Genomic DNA, 23401 nt, shown 5'->3' with positions numbered 1-23401 from the left:
TTATGCCTGCTACGTTAGGTAAAATATACAGACTGCATGAGAGAGGAATGTACACAACAACAAGGGATAGAGACAGTTTGCCTTATCTACTTTGAAGAACTAGTAGAAGGATTGTCAGAGAGCTTTGCAGCATACTTAGGCAGGCTAGCTAAATAAGATGACTAAAGACAGTACAGTATGGGGAGTACAGACTCTCTGTACTACAGAGATAACGTTAGATGGCCTGGCCGGCTGCTACTACCTGAGCTGAGCTGATGACTTAACGAATGAAAATAATAAAATAAAAACTAAGTCATATACACAACTGAAATATTGTATTATTTGATAGCAATTTCATGTTTTTCTTCTGACGTCTACTCAATGTGGGCCTGTCAGAGACAATGGAAAATGTTCAATGCTTTGGCAATTGAATATTCACTATTTCCATTCCAATGGAATTTCGATTGAAAAGCTCCTTATTTCATAATGCATTTAATGTAAAAAAAACAAAAAAAAAACAACATGATTATTTTTTAATAATCGAAACGACCTCAAAAAAGCACTAGTCGCTCAGGACAAAGACAAAAGCAACCTTACCGCATCAGGTGAACCCTGCCATCGTCTCTCAAGGACAAAAGATAAAGAGTCATGGAATCTTTGCACTCAGGTTGTGCACCTTTTGTCTGTTAATATTCTGTGAGGTTGACTGCTGCCATGGTGACCAAGACTTCTGAGTCCACACCAGGTTGGTTGAGCAAACAAACTGGGCAGACAGAGGCTGAAGCTTGAGTACACACTAACATCTATAGGACAGGGGCACCTGACATACTAGCCCATATCTGACGTAACCTCCCATTGTATGCAGAGAGATTAACCCCGGGAAGAGGGGTCCCCGAAAAGTCAGATCCGCAGCCACTTTAAAAAAAAAAATGTTTTATCTAGCTAGCCCTTTTACAAGCTAGGTGTCGTTTTTACTAGGGTCCAATTACCACTGCTTTGACCTCGCTCACATTGAGTAATGAAATTCAGCAACTTTTCTCAAATAAGAAAGTTATGATGGGCACAAAGCACTGACAGAATGGGATCAAAGTATACAGTAAACAACTACATCAACCTACACGAGGCAGTTGCTTTTCAAACAGACGCCTTCCCTAAAGCAGCACTGATAGTCTTCAGAACTGGAGCACTGGGATGAGATCAACATTCCAGAATTCAACACACCATGAATGATGTCATGGCTATTCATTGGATACACCAATGGACCAAAAGACCAATAGGAGGGGAGGTGGGTGTCTTTTTAGATCCAAATGAAGTTGTTTAGGGGTGTAGTCTACTTTGCATGCATACATACATTCCATTGCCCACCATTGAGGGTGACAATCTCCAAGTCCAGTGTTTCCCAACACCAGTCCTTGATTACCCCCAACAGCACACATGTTTGTTGTAGCCCCTGACAAACACACCTTATTCAACTCATTGAGGGCTTGATGATTGGTTGAATCGGGTGTGTTTGTCCAGAGCTACCACAAACATGTGTACAGTTGGTAGTACTCAAGGACTGAAGTTGAGAAACACTGTCCTAGGCCCTAGTGTCACTTCAGTTAGCTAGCAAAGGGCATCGATTACAGACAGTCTATAGTGCCACTCTGACACTCCATCAAAAGGAAAAAAAGATCCCTGTGTGTGTGTGTGTATTGGTAGTACCTGATCTCTGAGTTCACCAGAGCATCCATTACACAGTGGTTCTGGCGTTTGTAGCCCAGTAGAAGCTGCTGGCCAAGAATAAACCAGTTCAGAGCAGTGAGCTCTCCAACGTGATGTCACACCTAACAAAATATTAAAACAAATACATTGGGTTACACACCAACAATAAACATACAATACTCAGTCTCAAAAGAATTTAAGCTGATCCCCCAACTCAAATTGGGTAGACAATTGGGGGTTGAGCTGCTACCATCTCTGTTATCTTTAAAACCATAGGTTCAAATCAAAGAACATCTGGCTGCATTTGTTTACCTTATGACCACCACATGTTCAACACTGGAAGTTGCTTGTAACAAAGCTTTGACTAGAAAATGTGCAAACTGTTTTCTGTGCAAATGAACACCAGTTTAAACGTTGACCACAAACTACAGCCATTAGCTATAGCGTATGAATAAACTGTGTATATGTCAACTCTGCAGATGATTATTTTCTGCCTGAAGGGCCCAGCGGCATGCCACAACGCTTACAACACGAGTAAAATAGAAGAATGGTGCCTATGCCAAATGTAGATGTATAAATTATGCCTAAATCCACCAAATGTTTACATGGTGGTTCTAGCTACAATTCTTACTAAATGCCATTAAATAAGAGTATGTATGACATAGACCCGTTTCCTCTGACCGTTGGTCAGAAACGACATGTCTGTTTAACGGCATTATCTATCATTTCAATTTGGCAGAAAGAGGAAGCCATTGCTCGCATTGACATTCATAGTAGTCAGTGGATTGAAAGCAAGTGATTAGCTCATGATAGAGGAGCCGAGTAGCTGCCTTGCGATATAACACCGTAGAGAAAAGAACACAATTCAAAAACATTATTCAGAAATGTTTTGACGCTTCCACTAAATCACATATAGCAAGGTTATCTAGGCTGGCTAGCTACACCAACAGCGAGAAGACAAGGCGACATGACAATCTTTTCATCACACAGCTTGCAAATGTGGGGTAACCGATTAGTTTAATATGTAACGTTAACGTTACACAGATGAGCTCAACAACAGAGCCAACGGCCTCTTCTGTGAACTGGTTCACGTTAAATACATACACAAAAATGCATACACTTGAATGGCATGGAGTTTCTATAATTATACTCCATAAGACCGGGTCTAACATTCTACAACGAGGAGTCGAGGCCTGCAAGTGAGGCCTGTTGTGGTGGGGGGTGACCGAATTGGCTAACTAAATATCCAAGTTAGCACAACTTAGTTAATAACCGAGTAATGTTTGTGTTGTAAACTTAACTGTCTGTTCCCAAAAGTAATTTGCACAACATCTAACTAGCTAGCTTGCAACCAATGCATTGTCCATTACTAAATACATCCAGCAACGTTAGTTAGCTAGCTTGCAACATTGGTGGCTAACAATACTTGGTTGTGTGAAAGATCTGGTCGTGTTAACTAAATTGAAGGCTAGCTGCCGGTGTACATAGGTGGGTTGAGATCATGTCGCATTAACTAAATACAACATGCCACTTTACCATAGTTAGCCATCTACCATGAAACATAGCTATGTGGCAACAAAGGTACTCCAACACTAGTTGTGTAGGAAACTAGACTGGAAAGCTAACTAGCGTAGCGTGCATGGAAACGGTTAAGCTAACGTTAGCTGGTAGCTAACTAGCTTGTAACTAATAACACCTTGGAAGTTGTGTGTATTATAGCAAGCCCAATCAATCATCAACAAAAAAATACCGAAAATAAGCCAGCCAAATACTCACTCTTTCGGGTGCTCTGGGTCATAAAGGTCCCCCATCTTCTAACATTAACCTTACGCCGATAACAAACAGCTCCGGCTCTCGTCTTGGCTGAAAAACATCAAGCACTGCCGACGTCAAATCCACACGGGGTGTTCGGGTTCGAAATTCTACCTAGCTAGCTAACTGCAAGTACCTAGCCTATTAATCAGAAAAGCGGTGCAAAGTTGTGATTACTACTCAATTTGGTGAGGTATTCTAAAAAAAAAAAAAAAAATAGCTAGCTAGTTAAACATGTCATTTCTAGCTAGGTTGCACAATTTTGTTGGCTAACGTTATATTTTCTTTTGACAATGGCTACCTAGCTAAATTGCTAGAAATGCCGTGCTACAACGGCGACTCCTCCCCTCTCGACATTCCATCATGACGATAAAATATAGTTTTTTAAATGTATTTTTAGCTTTCCCACTGTTTCCCACCAACTATCTAGCTTGGTAATAACGTGCAGACTGGCAACGTCCAAGTGTCTGGAACTTCTGCTTGTGGAACGACGCTAACGTTTATCACCTGGCGCTCGGATTGTTTGTAACAAACACCCCACTGTTTGTAGGTAGCCTACGTTCATGTTTAGCTAGCTATGTGTGATACAAGTCTAATGTGATAGATATTCAGTTAGTTACTTGACACCATACAAGCTCAATGTTTATGTAGAGCGTCTGCTAAATGACTAAAATGTAAAATGTAAATGTAGAGAAAAAAAAGGATGTTCCTCGTGATTTGACTAGCTGGGGTTTTGTTTATCGCAGCACAGTTGTGTTAGCTTGATCACAGCAAGACCATACTGATTGATGTCTGCAGTTGTGATTCAGGTTGGCCAGTGTGGAAACCAGCTGGGCTTGGAATGGAGGCTCATTACCAAGTGGTGCAGGCCAGAGCAAGCAGAATGACAGGTGATCAATGTAGAATAAAAGTATCATTGCATGTAGTTTTCAGTACCATAGTGACTGTGCACACTTGAACAATCCCTAAATAGCTTGTGAGTGGTACCAGGGCTCTATGCTAACTTTTTCCCCAAGGAGTACATGTGCTTCAAAATGTAGAAGCACACAAATACATTTAGGAGCACAATGAAGAGTTTATTAACAAACAATTTATTACATACATATTTATACTGTGTGAGTGTACTAAGGGACACACATCTGTGCAACAGCACATACCACCAAAATCACACATTGACCCATGGCTACTAGACACAAAGGATATAAGTTGTCCAGCTGCTTCTGTATGTTGGCCGTCTGGCATGCATAGAGGTCAGCCAGCGGTCCACGGCAGGAGTGTGATCCAACTCCTCGACAGAAGACCCCTCCAGGCTGATCCTCATTAGGTCTTCGGTGTTGGAGACCCCAAGGCAGCTTCTTGTCGAATTCTTAATCCAGTTCTGCACAGAGAAGCCTCGCTCACACTGGGTGGCTGTAATGGGCAGCACCAGCAGAAGCTGCACCAACTCCAGTATGTTCTAGGGAAAATATGATTTCTTTCAATTTCATTTAAACCTTACCATTAACTTATCAAAACCAACCATAGAAGGATACCTTACATAACCACTCAGGACTGTTAAGTCTATCTTGTAATCGTGCCTGTAGGGGTCCTTTGTCAACATGGTCTCCCACATGCCACTGTAAGACTTGTCTTTGAAATTGTGGCTGACCGGGCTTTTCATCCCTTGCCACTCATCCTGGATTGCAGCCATGTTGCACCCCGATCTGCAGGATTTAACAGTGCAAGTGAGTTTGCAAATATGCAAACATAACATTGTCTCATATGGCAATGCAGTGTCAAATAAATTCTTATCTCTCTAGAGGCTCCTTGAAATGCCTCATCGGGTCTGCCACACCATCATTGCCAAAGGTGAGAAGGCTGGCCTGGTCTTCTGGCCATGTGTCAGGGTTTAGCACTCTGAAAGACCACTGGGGTCTGGACACCCGCATCCTTCAGCAAACCACCAAACCTGGCTTTGAGATCATCCACGCCGATGTTGATGGCCACCTCCATGTGCTGCTTCAGCTAGGGATTGGTGAGGTCCGTGAAGCCTTTCAGATTACCCTTCAGTGTTATACCCTTTAACAGAAATAACACACACACACACAAACAATGAAATGTCTGGCCATTTGTCTGTCTCCCATAAACATTTTTTAAAGACTTCTCCACTGCATTTCCCTCCTTCTCTTCAAATCGTTCTATTGGGCAACAAATACATTGATTCTCACACTGAGAATCTGTCTTAATCATCAATTTTAATGATCGATTTCTCTTGCATCCTAACAAGCTCTCATCCTAACACACCTGGAATGTCCTCTCATCACCCTGCTGCTGAGCAAGCATGGTCTGGATCTTCTCCAGCATGTCTCCTGCCTTTGCCCTAAGCTTTAGTGCTTCCAGTCTGGTCACTGTCTTCCTCAACTCTGACGTGGCTTGGGGGAGGATCAGGTCATTTCTTTGCAGGGTGAGGCTAAGTGAGGATAGCTCCTCAAACATGTCAGAGAAAATGGCAGAATACACGAGTGCATTTTCCATTTCCCGCTTTATCTGTTAAGTAGTGAGTAAAACTATCACCTGTAAATTACTTGATTCTGAAAGTTCATTTGAGTCTTGAACCTATTTTTTTTAAACTAGTGTGGTATTACATTTCCTGTGTAAAACTGACCATCTTTGCCCGCCCTTGTACTTCCGCAGTTGTTGATGTGTTGCAAAACAACGGAGTACTGGCCTTCGTCAGCGGCAAGGTCCTTGGACATGGGGGATCCAGCGAGTTCCCTTGACGCTAGACGGTGTGCAAATATCCACATCGAGCTCTTGACCCAAAAACATAGAGCTCTCGTTTGGATTTTCCGCTGAAGTGATACATTTTCCATATCAGATTCAGAAGATCTTACACAACAGACATATTTGGCTCTTTCTTCTGAATGGTCAGTATTGCCAGCTCTAGCCTGTGAAAGTCAGAACAGAATCTTCCAAACAATTCACCCCCCCATCTCTTGTGCCAACAGAAAACAATAATTCTGTGGTATTTACCATCCAGCACTTAGCGCACACACAGACACACACAGTATTGTTTAACATTCTCTGCTAGCAAATAAAACTAAATCAGATCATTTATTAGTTACAAATCTATGTGGCATACAGTGGATTGGGATTATATGCCCCCCTGCCTCTCTGCAAGTGGTCCATCACTTCCCCTGGTGGCACCATCTGCCCTGAAGGAGATGCACTTCTTCATCCATGACCCTCCATCCTCCTCTGGGCAAACAGCACAAAATGCGGCCTTGGTGGCATCCAAAACACCTCGAATGGACAACACAAAAAAACAATTACACAAAAGTATTTCTTAGAATTTAGTTTGTATCTCCATTATGAATAATGATTCATCTTTACACAAAAATAAAGCCTATAAAGAGAAACAATTTACCAATGGCATGGGAGTGTTCCGAGGTCGGTTGTCCGACCAAATTTGACTAAAGGTTCTTTAGAAATTTAGTATGGTATGTTTATTTTCAGCTGTCTCCTCTTCTCCTCCTCAGACAGCAGCACTTGCTTTATGGTGTCTCCTGTCTTAACAGGTACAGATCTCTGCACTGGTTATTCCGCCGCGAGATGTTATGTTTCGCTGCGCTATATCTCTTTTCAGATGCGCGTTTCCTGACACGATGGACGAGTTGCCCGCCTGTTTCTGCCTTCTACAATATTTGCAGAACATGACATTGTTTTCTAACTCTAGCCATGGAAACATTTTGAGCCAATTCGCATTGAATCTATATGTTCTTCCTCCGCCGGCTACAGTGGACGTTGAAGTGACAGCGGGGGTCAGGGTGGCTTCGCTAACGTAATCTCCCTCGCCTGATTACTCTTTCTCCTCGTCTCTTTTTCGCTTAAAATAAAATTGAATGGGCTTCATTTTTAGCGATGTCTGCATGTTAACTTATAGCCTATACCGATACTTTTTTCCAGTGTTGTTCACCTTTCTCTCACTCTGACTGGACTGCGTCATCACTGAAAACCCTACTGTGGTTGGCGCATGCCGCTTGTGGGGGAAAAAAAAATAGATTACGGTAGGTTGTAATCTTTACTCGCACACTGTGCTCGTAAATATTTTCTTCGGTTCGCACAAATCTATTTTTAGGGGCAAATGCGAGTGAAATACTCGCACTGTCGAGCCCTATATCTTTTACAGAATGTTCTGAGTTGTTATGATAGGCTATTTAAACCCACTAGGTTACAATGAACATTGGGGCGAGGAGAGTAATAGTTTACTCCAGCAAACGATGGAGGTGGAGAGAATAGATTACTATGGTGGAATCGGTGCTACTTCACAACCTGAGTGAGGGCACAGGATCTGGTGGGTAAACATGGGACCTATCCCAAATGACACCCTGTTCTCTATGAAGTGCCCTACCTTTGACTAGTGTTCATAGAGATATAGGGCTCTACTCAAAGAAGTGCACTTCATAGGGAAACATTTGAGATGCAGACATGGCTCAAGCATAATTTGGAAGGAATTTATTTATAAAGCACTTCTTACATCAGCTGATATCTCAAAGTGCTGTACAGAAACCCAGCCTAAAACCCCAAACAGCAAGCAATGCAGGTGTAGAAGCACGGTGGCTAGGAAAAACTCCTTAGAAAGGCCAGAACCTAGGAAGAAGCAGGTCCCAGCAGGTCTGGGACAGGTAGCACGTCTGGTGAACAGGTCAGGGTTCCATAGCCGCAGGCAGAACAGTTGAAACTGGAGCAGCAGCACGGCCAGTTGGACTGGGGACAGCAAGGAGTCATCAGGCCAGGTAGTCCTGAGGCATGGTCCTAGGGCTCATGTCCTCCTAGAGAGAGAGAGAGAGCGAGAGAAAGAGAGAGCATTCTTAAATTCACACAGTACACCGGATAAGACATGAGAAATACTCCAGATATAACAGACTGAGCCTAGCCCCCCGAAATATAAACTACTGCAGCATAAATACTGGAGGCTGAGATGGGAGGGGTCGGGAGACACTGTGGCCCCATCCGACGACACCCCCGGACAGGGCCAAACGGGCAGGATATAACCCCACCCACTTTGCCAAAGCACAGCCCCTCTTGGGACTTAGAACAATCATCTCTGTTTTGTCCAAGTTTAAAAGTAGAACATTTGCAGCCATCCACTTCTTTATGTCTGAAACACTGGCTTCCAGTGAGGGCAATTTTGGGGCTTCACCACGTTTCATCGAAATGTACAGCTGTGTGTCATCCGCATAGCAGTGAAAGTTAACATTACGTTTCTGAATGACATCACCAAGAGGTAAAACATATAGTGAAAACAATAGTGGTCCCAAAACGGAACCTTGAGGAACACTGACATTTACAGTAGATTTGTCAGAGGACAAACCATCCACAGAGACAAACTGATATCTTTCCGACAGATAAAATCTAAACCAGGCCAGAACTTGTCCGTGTAGACCAATTAGGGTTTCCAATCTCTCCAAAAGAATGTGGTGGTCGATGGTATCAGAAGCAGCACTAAGGTCTAGGAGCACGAGGACAGATGCAGAGCCTCGGTCTGACGTCATTAAAAGGTAATTTACCACCTTCACAAGTGCAGTCTCAGTGCTATGATGGGGTCTAAAACCAGACTGAAGCATTTCGTATACATTGTTTGTCTTCAGGAAGGTAGTGAGTTGCTGCGCAACAGCTTTTTCTAACATTTTTCAGAGGAATGGGAGATTCAATATAGGCTGATAGTTTTTTAAATATTTTCTGGTTCAAGGTTTGGCTTTTTCAAGAGAGGCTTTATTACTGCCACTTTTAGTGAGTTTGGTACACATCCGGTGGATAGAGTGCCGTTTATTATGTTTAACATAGGAGGGCCAAGCACAGGAAGCAGCTCTTTCAGTAGTTTAGTTGGAATAGGGTCCAGTATGCAGCTTGAAGTTTTAGCGGCCATGATTATTTTCATCATTGTGTCGAGATATAGTACTAAAACACTTTAGTGTCTCCCTTGATCCTAGGTCCTGGCAGAGTTGTGCAGTCTCAGGACAACTGAGCATTGGAGGAATACGCAGATTTAAAAAGGAGTCTGTAATTTGCTTTCTAATGATCATGATCTTTTCCTCAAAGAAGTTAACGAATTTATCACTGCTGAAGCGAAAGCCATCCTCTCTCGGGGAATGCTGGTTTTTAGTTAGCTTTGCGACAGTATCAAAAAGAAATGTAGGATTGTTCTTATTTTCCTCAATTAAGTTGGAAAAATAGGATGATCGAGCAGCAGTGAGGGCTCTTCGATACTGCACGGTACTGTCTTTCCAAGCTAGTCGGAAGACTTCCAGTTTGGTGTGGCGCCATTTCCGTTCCAATTTTCTAGATGCTGGCTTCAGAGCTCGGGTATTTTCTGTATACCAGCGAGCTAGTTTCTTATGACAAATGTTTTTTGTTTTTAGGGGTTCGACTGCATCTAGGTTATTGCGCAAGGTTAAATTGAGTTCCTCAGTTAGGTGGTTAACTGATTTTTGTACTCTGACGTCCTTGGGTAGGCGGACGGAGTCTGGAAGGGCATCTAGGAATCTTTGGGTTGTCTGAGAATTTATAGCACAACTTTTGATGATCCTTGGTTGGGGTCTGAGCAGATTATTTGTTGCAATTGCAAACGTAATAAAATGGTGGTCCGATAGTCCAGGATTATGAGGAAAAACATTAAGATCCACAACATTTATTCCATGGGACAAAACTAGGTCCAGAGAATGACTGTGGCAGTGAGTAGGTCCGGAGACATGTTGGACAAAACCCACTGAGTCAATGATGGCTCCGAAAGCCTTTTGGAGTGGGTCTGTGGACTTTTCCATGTGAATATTAAAGTCACCAAAAATTTGAATATTATCTGCTATGACTGCAAGATCCGATAGGAATTCAGGGAACTCAGTGAGGAACGCTGTATATGGCGCAGGAGGCCTGTAAGCAGTAGCTATAAAAAGTGATTGAGTAGGCTGCATAGATTTCATGACTAGAAGTTCAAAAGATTTAAACGTCAGGGTTTTTTTTGTAAATTGAAATTTGCTATCATAAATGTTAGCAACACAAGAGGTCAGTGAACAGTAATAAGGGCCAGTTTCGCAGACACAGATTAAGCCTAGTCCTGGACTAAACAACACAGTCAATGGAGAATCTCTATTGAAATAGCTTTGTATTCCAGGACTAAACGTATTGTCTGGGAAACTGGCCCTGATGGTGTGTAGTCGCGATCTTCAGAGAAATGTCCTTTATGCTGATAGGAAATGTCTAGTCATCTAGGCAGCATAACATAATTGACAATGATGAGTTTGCTGAATGTTTGTGCTGACATTGTTCCAGGGCTCAGTTTCAAGCTGTGTGAGGAGATCCGTGACACGTTTCCCGCCGGTCACATTTTGACTGTATCAGTGGCGCCGCACCAAAGTGAAGAGAGTCCCGTTCAACACTACAACACACTGCTGAGTTTAGCCTCACTGCAAAGGTCTTCTTTGAGTCAAAAGTAGCCTTCATTGCCCAATAATACTAAACACAAAATCAATACCAAATGTCTAGTTTTGAGTCAGCCCTGGGCCTGTATTCATAAAGCTTTAGTAGGACTGCTGATCTAGGATTAGGTCCTCCCTGTCCATAATAATCTGATTCAACATCAAATTATATTTTATTGGTCGCATACACATATTTAGTAGAGGTTATTGCGGGTGTAGGTAAATGCTTGTGTTCCTAGCTCCAAAAGTTCAGTAATATCTAGCTATTCACATCAATACACACAAATCTAAAATAATGGTATTAAGAAATGTATAAATATTAGGACGAGCAACGAGTCCGGAGTATAAATGTATGATGGCATTTAAAGACATTATGGACAGTATGTGGATAGAATATTTAGTATATCGAGAACATGTAGGATAGAATAGTGACTGATCTAAAAGGCAAAACTGATCCTTGATCAGCACTTTGAGAAGTTTTATGAATACGGGCCCTGGTCCTCTCCTGCCTGCAGGTCTGCTGACAGTGTGCTCCTGTTTCATAATGACCCGGTCCTGACCCCGAGCCCAGGCCCTACAGAGGGCGCTCATGACCACATCATCCTCTCTCTCTCTCTGTTGTTCCACCAGCAGCAGAATCCCTCTCTGTGATGAATACACACATCGCCTCATGCATGGCTAGACTGCTGCTGCCTGTCCACAGCCTCACCACAGTCAGGTAGGTACCCATAGTCAGACACTAGGTTTTGTATCCCAAATGGCACCCTATTCCCTATATTATGCACTACTTTTGACCATAGCCCTTGACAAAAGTAGTGCACTATGTAGGGAATAGGGTTCCATTTGGGATGCACCCCAAGGACAATGACTACATTATGATAGAAGGGCAATATGTTCTACTCTGCTGACCATAGCATTTTGTTGCTACTGCCTTGTATTAAATACATGTCAATTTAATTGTCCCTCAGTGTAAATTGCTGATGTTGGTGGTTTCTCCAGTGGCCTGAGTTTAGGAGTGGAGCCCTGGGAACTGATTAGGTCTGTGTGCCCTTTTACCTGCAGCCAAACTCCTATACCCCTCAGGCTTGTTCCAGATTTGCCATTACAAACGCTTGTATGATGTCGATCTGATAGACTTATTGTAAAATCTCATGTCTTTATTACATTGTAATTGCATGTGTAAGTACAGTGTTTGGATGGATCAGTTGAATTGTTTAATACATAGGGAATTGCTGTCCTCTCAGCGAAAGTGTTTGTTTATGTCCGAATGGCACCCTTCTATTTATAGTGGACTACTTTTGACTAGTGCCCCCACAGGTCTTTGGTCAAAAGTAGTGCACTACTGTCATAGGAATTTTCTATCCTAATGATAATAATTAACAATCAATAAGCTTTGACTAATCCCCAAGGTTTGTAAGACAATGGGTTAATAATTAGGCAAGGACTCAGCTTTCTGCAAAAGGTTTGTACGGTTTATTCAGAGAACGTTCTGCCCAACATTAACAAAGAAGTTCATTTTATCCTCTCTCTCCGCTTACGCACACACCTCCACACCAAAAGTAGATAACCTCCGCACACACAAACAGTAGGTGAACAGTATCCCTCCCCGGACTTCCCACCACTGTTAATCACTACCCAGCGCTGCCTGTTCCTTTCCCCCGAGATTAGGAGAACCTTGAAGGCTACTCCCGGTATCTCACACACACATGTCTACAGCTCCCTTAGGCCCACTGAACACACACGCACACACACATTTCTCTCCTTTCCGGGTCTCTACTAGACCTTTTGGAACTAACATTCAGTACTTTAATTATTCATTATCCATGCTACATAACTACTAATTAATAATGGATTATTGATTAATTTACCTTTATTAGATAATTCTCTTATCAACTACACAGGGAGTAGGGTGCCATTTGGGACTTAACCTGTATGAATTGTGATGCCTCCCCCACTTCAGTGAGAAGACTCGCTGGGAATCCTTGGCCAGCTACACCCTCCAGCCTGTTCCTCAGCTTTCCCCCACAGGGAAATCTGGATCCTTTGTCAAACTATTGTCCAGATTCAACTCCAATTGCCGTTTTTAAGATCAATGGTGATTTTTTTTATGGCAAATTTGCCCTGAAATCAATAGGCCTGTGTTTGGAAATCTCTCACACCGAAGTCATAGACTGTTCTCTCTGCTACCTCATGGCAAGTGGTACCAATGCACCAAGTCTGGAACCAACAGCACCCTGAACAGCTTCTACCCCCAAGCCATAAGACTGCTAAATAGCTAATCAAATGGCTCCCTGCAGTGACCCTATTTTGCACTGACTCTATGCACACATACTGGACTCTACCCACACACTCACACATACTTACACTGACACCCTAATGCACACACACACACACACATGCGCTGTTGCTACTGTCTTATCTATCCTGTTGCCTAGTAACGTGACCCCAACCTATATGTACAGTACATAGTAGAGGTCGACCGATTAATCGGAATGGCCGATTAATTCGGGCCGATTTCAAGTTTTCATAACAATCGGAAATCGGTATTTTTGGACACCGATTTGGCCGATTTATTTATTTTTATTTTTACACCTTTATTTAACTAGGCAAGTCAGTTAAAAACTCATTCTTATTTTCTATGACGGCCTAGGAACGGTGGGTTAACTGCCTTGTTCAGGGGCAGAACAAAAGATTTTTACCTTGTCAGCTTAGGGATTCAATCTTGCAACCTTACGGTTAACTAGTCCAACGCTCTAACCACCTGCTTTACATTGCACTCCACGAGGAGCCTGCCTGTTACGCGAATGCAGTAAGAAGCCAAGGTAAGTTGCTAGCTAGCATTAAACTTATCTTATAAAAAACAATCAATCAATCATATAACTAGTTAACTACACATGGTTGATGATATTACTAGTTTATCTAGCCTGTCCTGCGTTGCATATAATCGCTTAGGTACACGTTGCTCCAACGTGTATCTAACCATAAACATCAATGCCTTTCTTAAAATCAATACTCAACTATATATTTTGAAACCTGCATATTTAGTTAATATTGCCTGCTAACATGAATTTCTTTTAACTAGGGAAAATGTGTCACTTCTCTTGTAACAGAGTCAGGGTATATGCAGCAGTTTGGGCTGCCTGGCTCGTTGTGAACTGTGTGAAGACTATTTCTTCCTAACAAAGACAGCCGACTTTGCCAAACGGGGGATGATTTAACAAAAGCGCAGTTGCGAAAAAAGCACAATCGTTGCACGAATGTACCTAACCATAAACACCAATGCCTTTCTTAAAATCAATACACAGAAGTATATATTTTTAAACCTGCATATTTAGCTAAAATAAATCCAGGTTAGCAGGCAATATTAACCAGGTGAAATTGTGTCACTTCTCTTGCGTTCATTGCACGTAGAGTCAGGGTATATGCAACAGTTTGGGCCGCCTGGCTCGTTGCGAACTAATTTGCCAGAATTGTACGTAATTATGACATAACATTGAAGGTTGTGCAATGTAACAGGAATATTTAGACTTATGGATGCCACCCGTTAGATAAAATACGGAACGGTTCCGTATTTCACTGAAAGAATAAACGTGATAGTTTCCGGATTTGACCATATTAATGACCTAAGGCTCGTATTTCTGTGTGTTTATTATATTATAATTAAGTCTATGATTTGATACAGCAGTCTGACTGAGCGATGGTAGGCACCAGCAGGCTCGTAAGCATTCATTCAAACAGCACTTTCGTGCGTTTTGCCAGCAGCTCTTCGCAATGCTTCAAGCATTGCGCTGTTTATGACTTCAAGCCTATCAACTGCCTAGATTAGGCTGGTGTAACCGATGTGAAATGGCTAGCTAGTTAGCGGGGTGCGTGCTAATAGCGTTTCAAACGTCACTCGCTCTGAGACTTAGAGTAGTTGTTCCCCTTGCTCTGCATGGGTAATGCTGCTTCGAGGGTGGCTGTTGTCGATGTGTTCCTGGTTCGAGCCCAGGTAGGAGTGAGGAGAGGGACGGAAGCTATACTGTTACACTGGCAATACTAAAGTGCCTATAAAGACTTCCAATAGTCAAATGTATATGAAATACAAATCGTATAGAGAAAAATAGTCCTATAATTCCTATAATAACTACAACCTAAAACTTCTTACCTGGGAATATTGAAGACTCATGTTAAAAGGAACCACCAGCTTTCATATGTTCTCATGTTCTGAGCAAGGAACTTAAACGTTAGCTTTCTTACATGGCATATATTGCACTTTTACTTTCTTCTCCAACACTTTGTTTTTGCATTATTTAAACCAAATTGAACATGTTTCATTATTTATTTGAGGCCAAATTGATTTTATTGATTTATTAAGTTAAAATATGTTATTTCTACTCCCTGTAAATAGCCATGTTATTTCTACTCCCTGTAAATAGCCATGTTATTTTCTACTCCCTGTAAATAGCCATGTTATTTTCTACTCCCTGTAAATAGCCATGTTATTTTCTACTCTCTGTAAAGAGCGATGTTATTTTCTACTCCCTGTAAATAGCCATGTTATTTTCTACTCTCTGTAAAGAGCCATGTTATTTTCTACTCTCTGTTTATAGCCATGTTATTTTCTACTCTCTGTTTATAGCCATGTTATTTTCTACTCTCTGTATATAGATAACATGGCTACCTTCACTGTGTATTTATTTAATCCTTGTGTCACTATTTCTATTTATTTTTTATTTGTTTTTATCTTTTAACTCTGCATTGTTGGAAAAGGACACGTAAGCATTTCACTGTTGTTTACAGAGCATGTAAAATAATAAATGGATTAGATATCTTATCCCATCTTTATTTCCCTTAACTGTGCTCTCAGTATAGAAGCCTGGCAGTGTTGGCTGTGGCCAGAGGCAACAAGGATGGCTCTTTCCTCATGTCCAATGCACTTCAGAAGTTGAAAAAAGGGCAGCGATGTGTCTCTTGGAACCCTTTTCCCCTTGACCACTGGACTGGTGAGCAATATGCCTGTCATGATACAAATGAGATATATGATTGGAAGATGCTATGTAACATAAAGAAGTACCATAGATTTGAGATGACACACGAGCCACGATAACATCAGAGTCCTGTTTTATGAAGTGGGATGTTTATTTAAGGCACCCGCTCTCAGTTGAATGCATTCAGTTGTACAATTGACTTGGTATCCCCTGGGGATATTGCATCAGAATAGAAGGTTCTGGATAATATGAGCCTTTGATTGAATTAACTGAGAGAAGAAATGTATTTGATTAAATAAAAATGTATATCCTAAAATAGTTGTCTGATTTAACCCTTATCAATTAGTGAGGTTTTTTTCTTCGTGTTTGATTCCAGACCCTTTGAACAAGGTGGGAGACGCCCCTTCCTCTCGCCTCCTCAGTGTCTGCTCCAATCACAGCAGTGTTTCCTGCCTGCTCGGCCACGTTGTGCAGCGTGCTGTGGAGATGCTGAAAGCAAGGGCCTACCTGCACTGGTACCAGCACTATGGTGTGGAGGAGCAGGACTTTCAGCAGGCTTTGGACGCATGCTCAGCTGTCATGCAGGAATATAACACTCAGTGACATCCTGTTAGGGCTGCTAATAAAAAGTCAAGCAGCTGTCTGTCATATATGTCTGAAGAATGATGGCAGTGTTGGAATGGAAACCAGTCATAAGGTCAACTTAACACTTGTGTGAAGTGAACATGATGAAGCACTATGGACTTCAATTCAGAGCCATAGAAGTAGGTTATGGCTTTGCTTCAATGGTCATTGTACAGTCAAATATTCCCAATTGTTTTTTTTAATAGTTTTTTAAATCCTTTTTCCTGTCTCAGGTGTTGGATGATATTAAATATTTAATTTGTAATAAAATGTGTATTTCAGATGTCTCACAAATGAATAGCCCATAAAGTAAACCATCTCCCCCAAAGGACATGGGCGGAACAATCTCCATATTTTGTTCTTCAGTCACTCTGAGAATGTGCTGTGGCGGGCAGGCCGCAAGCAATGTTGGCAGTTGAGGAATGTTGGGACAGGGATACAGAAAGGTGGATTTCTGAGGAGGAATTTGAGGGAGATGGCGATAAAAAATGGAGATTGGGTGTTGAAGAAGGTTGGTGTCAAGTGTGAACAGAGTGAGCTGCGTTCTGGAGTGTGTTATTTCATAGTTGTGATGGCTTCCCTATTATTCTACAATGTAGAAAATAGTAAAAATAAAGAAAACCCCTTGAATGAGCAGGTGTGTCCAAATTTGGACTGGTACGTGTGTGTGTGTGTGTGTGTGTGTGTGTGTATATATATATAAACACACACTACCGCAAAGTAGGTGGCGGCATGCACAAACAAAATGTGTGAACGCCATGATGCCGAAGAAGAAGAAGAAGAAGAAGAAGAAGAAGAAGAAGAAATGACATGCGAGATCTGCTTACTTCACCCTCTAGGCTTCCGTATTTCTAAACGTGTTTGAAACTCGAAGGGCAAAATATATTCTTTCCTGCCATCCTTTAGTTTTTTTTGTCAAATTTTATAAGAAATAACTTTTTCTCTCGCTGCCTGTGTAAGTTCTCTCTTAGGTATGACTCTTGGGATGGAATTATCATGCTAGCGTAGCGTTATTTTACGAGTAGCCAGGCTGCAAGGCCCTGCTAGCTAGCGTTGTTAGCTACGCTAGCTGCCATGTAGCTAGCTAACGTTAAATTGCGACGTTTTTATAATAATTCAGTTTTTAGTGTTGTATGGTGTATTTTGCTTGTGCATTTTCTTAGGTAAATAAAACGCTGACAATGTGGGTGTTAAGCTGTGAACTAACCGGCTAGCATACACAGTGGCTAGCTAGCTAACGTTAGGAACCCTGCTATGGTGGGCTGTGTGCTAGTTTCCTCAAGTAATGGCATAACTTTTGGTTTTTCTAGCTAGTTTCGCGTATCCTGATTGTTCTAGCCAGATGTGTGTCTTGCACTGGTTGCTTTGTGACGGTTCTCTTCTCTGCATTTAACTTGGCTTAAATGATATGTCGCCGTCCAATTATGTTAATGGTCGATGATTATGAAACCCTGAATCACAGTGTGCGACTGGGAATGGACATTTTTATATCGCGCGCCGTAAAAAGTCCTCTATCTGGTTTACACAAATTATATTTTTAAATGTGTCAGTATATGTTTGCGTTAAATCGACCAATGGCCTGTGTGTGCTCGACATTAAATGTATTTTGTGGCATGACGTTGTTTTGACTAGTATCAGTCACAGTAGGGTACCAAGTTTAACTCTGCTGGGTGCGGGCTGTTTCTTTTTGATTTGTGCAGCAGAACGACCAATCATGCTCAAGTATGCCAGCTATTACTCTTATGCCTATGGTGCATTTCCAATAGACTTTACCCCGGTGTTTGGACTGAAGTCATAAGACTTGTTTTTTCCACCTCTGAGGCCTGGCCCCAAAAAATCTAAAGGTCTTGGGCCGTGAACCTACTCAGACTTGGGACCAGACCTGGGAAAGTTTGACTTGTTTTTTCCGAACATGGTTAACACACCTCACGAAGTAACTGTTCCAAGTCCTTAGCCGTAGTGATGGAAACACGTTCCTTATTAGTAATACACCAGGGTGTATGGACTGGAGTAACAACACTGCCGTATTGGAAAAGCCCATATCTGACTCTCTGTGGACTGATGCATATCAAAGAAAAGGATTAAAGGCACGGACAGAAAGCACGGGGTGGCACAATTCTATCCAGGCGGAGCGGTCGGTGGTTCTCGTGCACATGGAAGCCGCTCAGCCAGAGAAAATAGGATTCTGCTCTTATTTTTCAAGGGTGCCGTTGTTGACCAATCACAGTAGAACATGTAGCCTGCGTGGTGATACATCAACACTTACGTCCAACAGCGGGATCAGCTAACTTGCCTGCTGGCAAACACTTGTCAGTTTAGAGTCACGTTTAACAATACCATTTCCCCCCCCCCCCCCCCCTAATCCATTTTTGGATTTATCGTTTCTGTTGCGTGTAAATACTTTTTTATGAATGCTTATGGCGTTATAGCGTTTCTTCATTCGTACATCGATAATGTTTGTTTCGTTGCTATGGTCACAGTCTTTGGAACAGCTGCCGGAGACACTAGCCGCTTTGATTTCAGGGACAAGTGGTGTACTCAGAGGGGTACTAGGCCATATTCCGCTGTCCGAAAAGTGCTTAACTATGTCCATGGCTAATGTCATGCCCATCTTTATCAATGATGGTGTATGGTATGTCGAGATGTAGGCCTAATGATTGATGGGTTATTGCTAGATATTAAGTATCTATAGAAATTGGTTAATGCTGTGCCTTTCGGTTTTTTGTGGTTTGGGTATTCTGATGGTCTGAATACATGCCTGTTTCTGATATAGATTGGAGAGTTGTGGCAAATACACGATTTCATGCCAGCGACGCAGAGAAGAAATACACTATATATACAAAAGTATGTGGATGCACCTTCAAATTAGTGGATTTTGTCATTTCAGCCACACCCGTTGCAGACAGGTGTATAAAATCGAGCACATGGCCGAGCAGCCGCACACGAACCTAAGATCACCATGCGCAATGCCAAGTGTCGGCTGGAGTGGCGTAAAGCTCGCCGCCATTGGACTCTGGAGCAGTGGAAATGCTTCTCTGGCGCGATGAATCACGCTTCACCATCTGGCAGTCCGATGGACAAATCAGGGTTTGGCGGATGCCAGGAGAACCCTACCTGCCTCATTGCATAGTGCCAACTATAAAGTTTTGGGGGAGGAGGAATAATGGTCTGGGGCTGTTTTTCATGGTTCGGGCTAGGTCTCTTAGTTCCAGGGAAGGGAAATCTTAACACTATAGCATATAATTTCATTCTAGATTATTCTGTGTTTCCAACTTTGTGGAAACAATTTGGGGAAGGCCCTTTCCTGTTTCAGCATGACAATGACCCCGTGCACAAAGTGAGGTCCATACAGAAATGGTTTGTCGTGTGGAAGAACTTGACTGGTCTGCACAGAGCCCTGACCTCAACACCGTTGAACACCTTTGGGATGAATTGGAAGGCAGACTGCGAGGCAATCCTAATTGCCCGACCTCACCAATGCTCTTGTGGCTGAATGCAAGCAATTCCCCGCAGAAATGTTCCAACATCTAGTGGAAATCCTTCCCAGAAGAGTGGAGGCTGTTATATCAGCAAAGGGGGGACCAACTCCATATTAATGCCTGTGGTTTTGGAATGACATGTTCGACGAGCAGAGCTACACATACCTTTGGTCATGTAGTGTATATGTGACTTAACGAAGGAGAATATTGCATGAAACTTGTGAACCTTTTAACACTTGATCCAATTGAATAGTTGTAAAGTGAAGCCTGGAATTGTAGATTGGAAGCCTGCCATTATACTATGGTGAAGGCTCATACCTGATGCATTTAATGTATGCACAGCTGATTTGAGATGGAACAATCCGTGAAAGGGACATCCAGTTTAATGGTGGGAACTTTGTCACTCCTGGAGACGACATACTAATCTTTCAGATGTTAGAATCTCCGACCTACCGTTGTTGCCTGTAGGCCTGTACATTTTTTTATGGTGTTTCCATTTTGTAGTGGCCTAAGTGTCGTATTGGGACCTTCAGATTTGTGCACAGCGTAATCCTTTCAGAACGTTTTCAGTTGCTGTTTTCATTCTCAAGGTGTCACCTGTTTTGGTGATGTTATAGTGGAATGGTCTGGAGAGCATTGGTGAGCTGGACACAGGACTGTTCTGCAATAATGCTATTATGTACCCCTCTGTCTACAGGTGCTGTTGTTTGTGCTGTTGTCGGAATGGCGGTGGTCATCCGTTTACAGGGGCTCAGAATCACTGCAGGTTCTGAGGACGTTCGCAATTTCTTCACTGGCCTCAAAATCCCAGATGGTGGGGTGCACATTATTGGTGGGGTGCGTGAGGAGGCTTTCATAATCTTTGCTTCCGATGAAGACGCGAGGCGGGCGATGACCCGTTCGGAGGGATCCATCAAAGGTTCTCCGGTTCGCTTACGGCTGAGCAGCAAGTCAGAAATGCAGGCTGTTCTCAAGCAAAGTATAAAACCTGAGGTGACCAAAAAGAGGCCGTATAAGGAAGGTTTCAGAAGACCGGAAAAAGAAGGCAGGAATGAGGAACCTGGAAGAAAAGAGCGCGTGGAGATGGGCAGTAGATCAGTGTCTTACAGTAACGTACGTAGTCACGCCCGAAAGCCTTCCTCACAGCCAAGCTGTCAAGATGACTTGTATTTGCTTATGCAAGGCATGCCTTTTGCTACGACCGAAGAGAATGTGAGAAATTTCTTTGACGGATTAGTGTTGGAGGACATTATTATGATGAGAAATGACCGCGGCCAACCAAATGGGAAAGGAATTGTCAAGTTCGAATCCAGACTGGATGCTAGAGAGGGTCTGAAAAGAGATCGGCATTACATTGGAGCGAGGTTTGTGGAACTCTATGCAAGCTCAGAAGAGCAGTGGTTTAAGGCAGGTGGTGGTGTGGAACCTGCTAAAGACAGCAGTGATAAGTTTAGAAGAGGGCCTTCGTCAGCTCACACTGAGAGGTATCCTCCAGACCGTGCTAGGTCTCGCTCACCAGTGGCCTACAGGTCTACAAAGTCCAATTCTCCTCCCAATGAGGAGTTCTGTGTCTTGGTGGAAAACCTTCCCTACTTAGTGGAGAAGAGGGACATAAAGGAGATCTTCCATCATGCAGACCTCAAGTACGATCAGATCCTTCACCTTCTTGACAGGTATGGATCAGAGACAAGCTCTGTATTTGTGCTGTTCAGAAGCCTGAGGGACTACTGTGCTGCCTTGACTCTTCACAAGCAGAAATTTCTCAAACGAATTGTGTACATCTCTCCTATCTCGAAAGAGAAAATGGTCGCCATGCTAGAATCTGGGGAAAATCCAATGGATGGTGCACCACCCTCTGAAAGGTCTTACAGCAGATCTCAGGAAAGGCTTCCAAGAGAGACCGAGAAGGATGCGTGTGAATCTGAGAAGATTTGCCTGTATGTGCGAAACCTGCCTTTCGACGTGCGCAAAGTTGAGATTGTGGACTTCTTCCTAGGCTTCAGGATCTCAGAGGAGGCTGTTGTTTTGCTGCTTGACCATGAGGGCAATGGGCTTGGAGAGGCTTTGGTGATCTTTCAGACTGAGGTGGAGGCTATGAGGGCACAGTCTCTGAATGGGCAAGAGTTTCTTGGAACAAATGTCATCCTGAAATGCATTTCTCTGGCTCAGATGCGTGAATTTGGTGTTGGTGAACCTGCAGTGACAGAGCAACAGATGGAGAGAAGCTCAGAGAGGTACTTGGCCAGGAACAGTGAGGCGATGTCCCATCTGTACACTGATTACAGGGTCAACCCTGATATAGGCCATCTTCCTATGAACGACCTGCAGGTTCATATTCATGGAGGCAGCAGTCTGGGTCTGAATTCTCACATGATGGAAAACCCTGTTCTGCTTGACAACAGGGGCAATGGCTCTGCTCATAGACATGGAGGCTATGGACCTTCTGCACCGCAGCAGTTTGATGGTCCAACATGCCTGAAACTGGTTAATCTGCCTTGGACTATCAGAATTGAAGAAATCTATGATTTTTGCTTTGGATATCGTGTAATTCCTGGATCGGTCTCATTGCAGTATGACAACAAAGGGATTCCCAAAGGCTCAGCAACGGTTGTTTTTGAATCTCGCTTGGAGGCGTTAATGGCAGTTGAGGAATTGAGTGGAAGACCAATAGGCAACAGAAAAGTAAAACTAGTTTTTGTGTGAAATTTGTCCTCCGTATAGAACATGAAAGAACCTTTTTGGGCTTTAAATTGTGACGTTTTAGGAAGAACAACTCGGACTGTATTTGGTTAGTTTGGTGGTTCCAACAGATGGCGACTGAACAATTTTTGATTTTAAAAATACTGTGTGTGTGTGTGTGTGTGATAGCCTTCTACTCCATGTGTAACGGACAAACCTTTTGTCTGTTTTTTCCCCCTTAAAGAATAACAATTGTTTTTGTATTTTGCCCATCGCTTGCTTGCTATGTAGCCTGTTTCTGAAGCTTTTTCTTTTAGTGAAATTTGCCTGAAATTGTATTTTCTTTAACAGCTGGGTGAAGGTAGAACTTAATTTTGCAACTATTATTTGTTGAAATGTTTATTGCATTATATAGTGTAAAAGTTGTCCATTAAACTTAGTGGAAATTCTTTGATTAAAATGCATCATGTTATCGTCTTTGAAGATTGTCTAAGATGTTTTGTTGTATGATAAATACTGCATTGCCCATGGTCCTATATATATATTTTCCTGTGGTCAATCTGGTGGTCTTTGGGCTCAGAATGGCCTTGAATGCCATGTTATTTTGCTTTAGCTGGACACACACACTCAAATGGTTAAGTATCTATATATGTTAGGTATTCCCCAACTCATACGTCAAGTTATGCAGGATTTAACACAA

At 42.6% G+C, this 23401-nt stretch overlaps 2 protein-coding genes and 1 long non-coding RNA gene across 4 annotated transcripts in view; 2 read left to right on the top strand and 1 right to left on the bottom strand.

Annotated features, from left to right (window-relative positions):
• The window catches only part of LOC106593288 (histone-lysine N-methyltransferase SETD2), a 53090-nt gene extending 49111 nt beyond the window's left edge, over positions 1-3979 (bottom strand). Inside the window, exons 1-2 of the mRNA XM_082959523.1 lie at positions 3460-3979; positions 1684-1805 (exon numbers count right to left, since the gene is read on the bottom strand). Of these exons, the coding sequence (XP_082815649.1) occupies positions 1684-1712 (29 nt within the window). The 5' untranslated portion in view covers positions 1713-1805; positions 3460-3979. The remainder of the gene's footprint in view (positions 1-1683; positions 1806-3459) is intronic.
• An 11626-nt stretch (positions 3980-15605) lies between these two features.
• On the top strand, positions 15606-17177 carry LOC106598567 (uncharacterized). Its single transcript, XR_001327228.3, has 2 exons — positions 15606-15934; positions 16296-17177. It is a non-coding gene; the product is annotated as an uncharacterized LOC106598567 (long non-coding RNA).
• Positions 17178-17335: 158 nt separating this feature from the next.
• LOC106592873 (RNA-binding protein 12B) lies at positions 17336-23184 on the top strand. 2 transcript variants are annotated; one of them, XM_082959515.1, is made up of 2 exons: positions 17336-17498; positions 20720-23184. In XM_082959515.1, exon 2 carries the CDS (start codon positions 20746-20748, stop codon positions 22723-22725), a length of 1980 nt encoding a protein of 659 aa, XP_082815641.1. In that variant the 5' UTR covers positions 17336-17498; positions 20720-20745; the 3' UTR covers positions 22726-23184. The 2 variants fall into 2 exon arrangements, with proteins under 2 accessions (XP_082815641.1, XP_045552899.2); XM_045696943.2 differs by having other exon boundaries at positions 17355-17514.
• Positions 23185-23401: the final 217 nt, after the last annotated feature.

Source organism: Salmo salar, chromosome 02 (assembly GCF_965601325.2).
Source record: "Salmo salar chromosome 02, fSalSal1, whole genome shotgun sequence".
NCBI classification, from domain to species: domain Eukaryota; kingdom Metazoa; phylum Chordata; class Actinopteri; order Salmoniformes; family Salmonidae; genus Salmo; species Salmo salar.
Note: the sequence above shows the minus strand (reverse complement) of the source record. Positions and strands in the feature narration are given on the sequence as shown.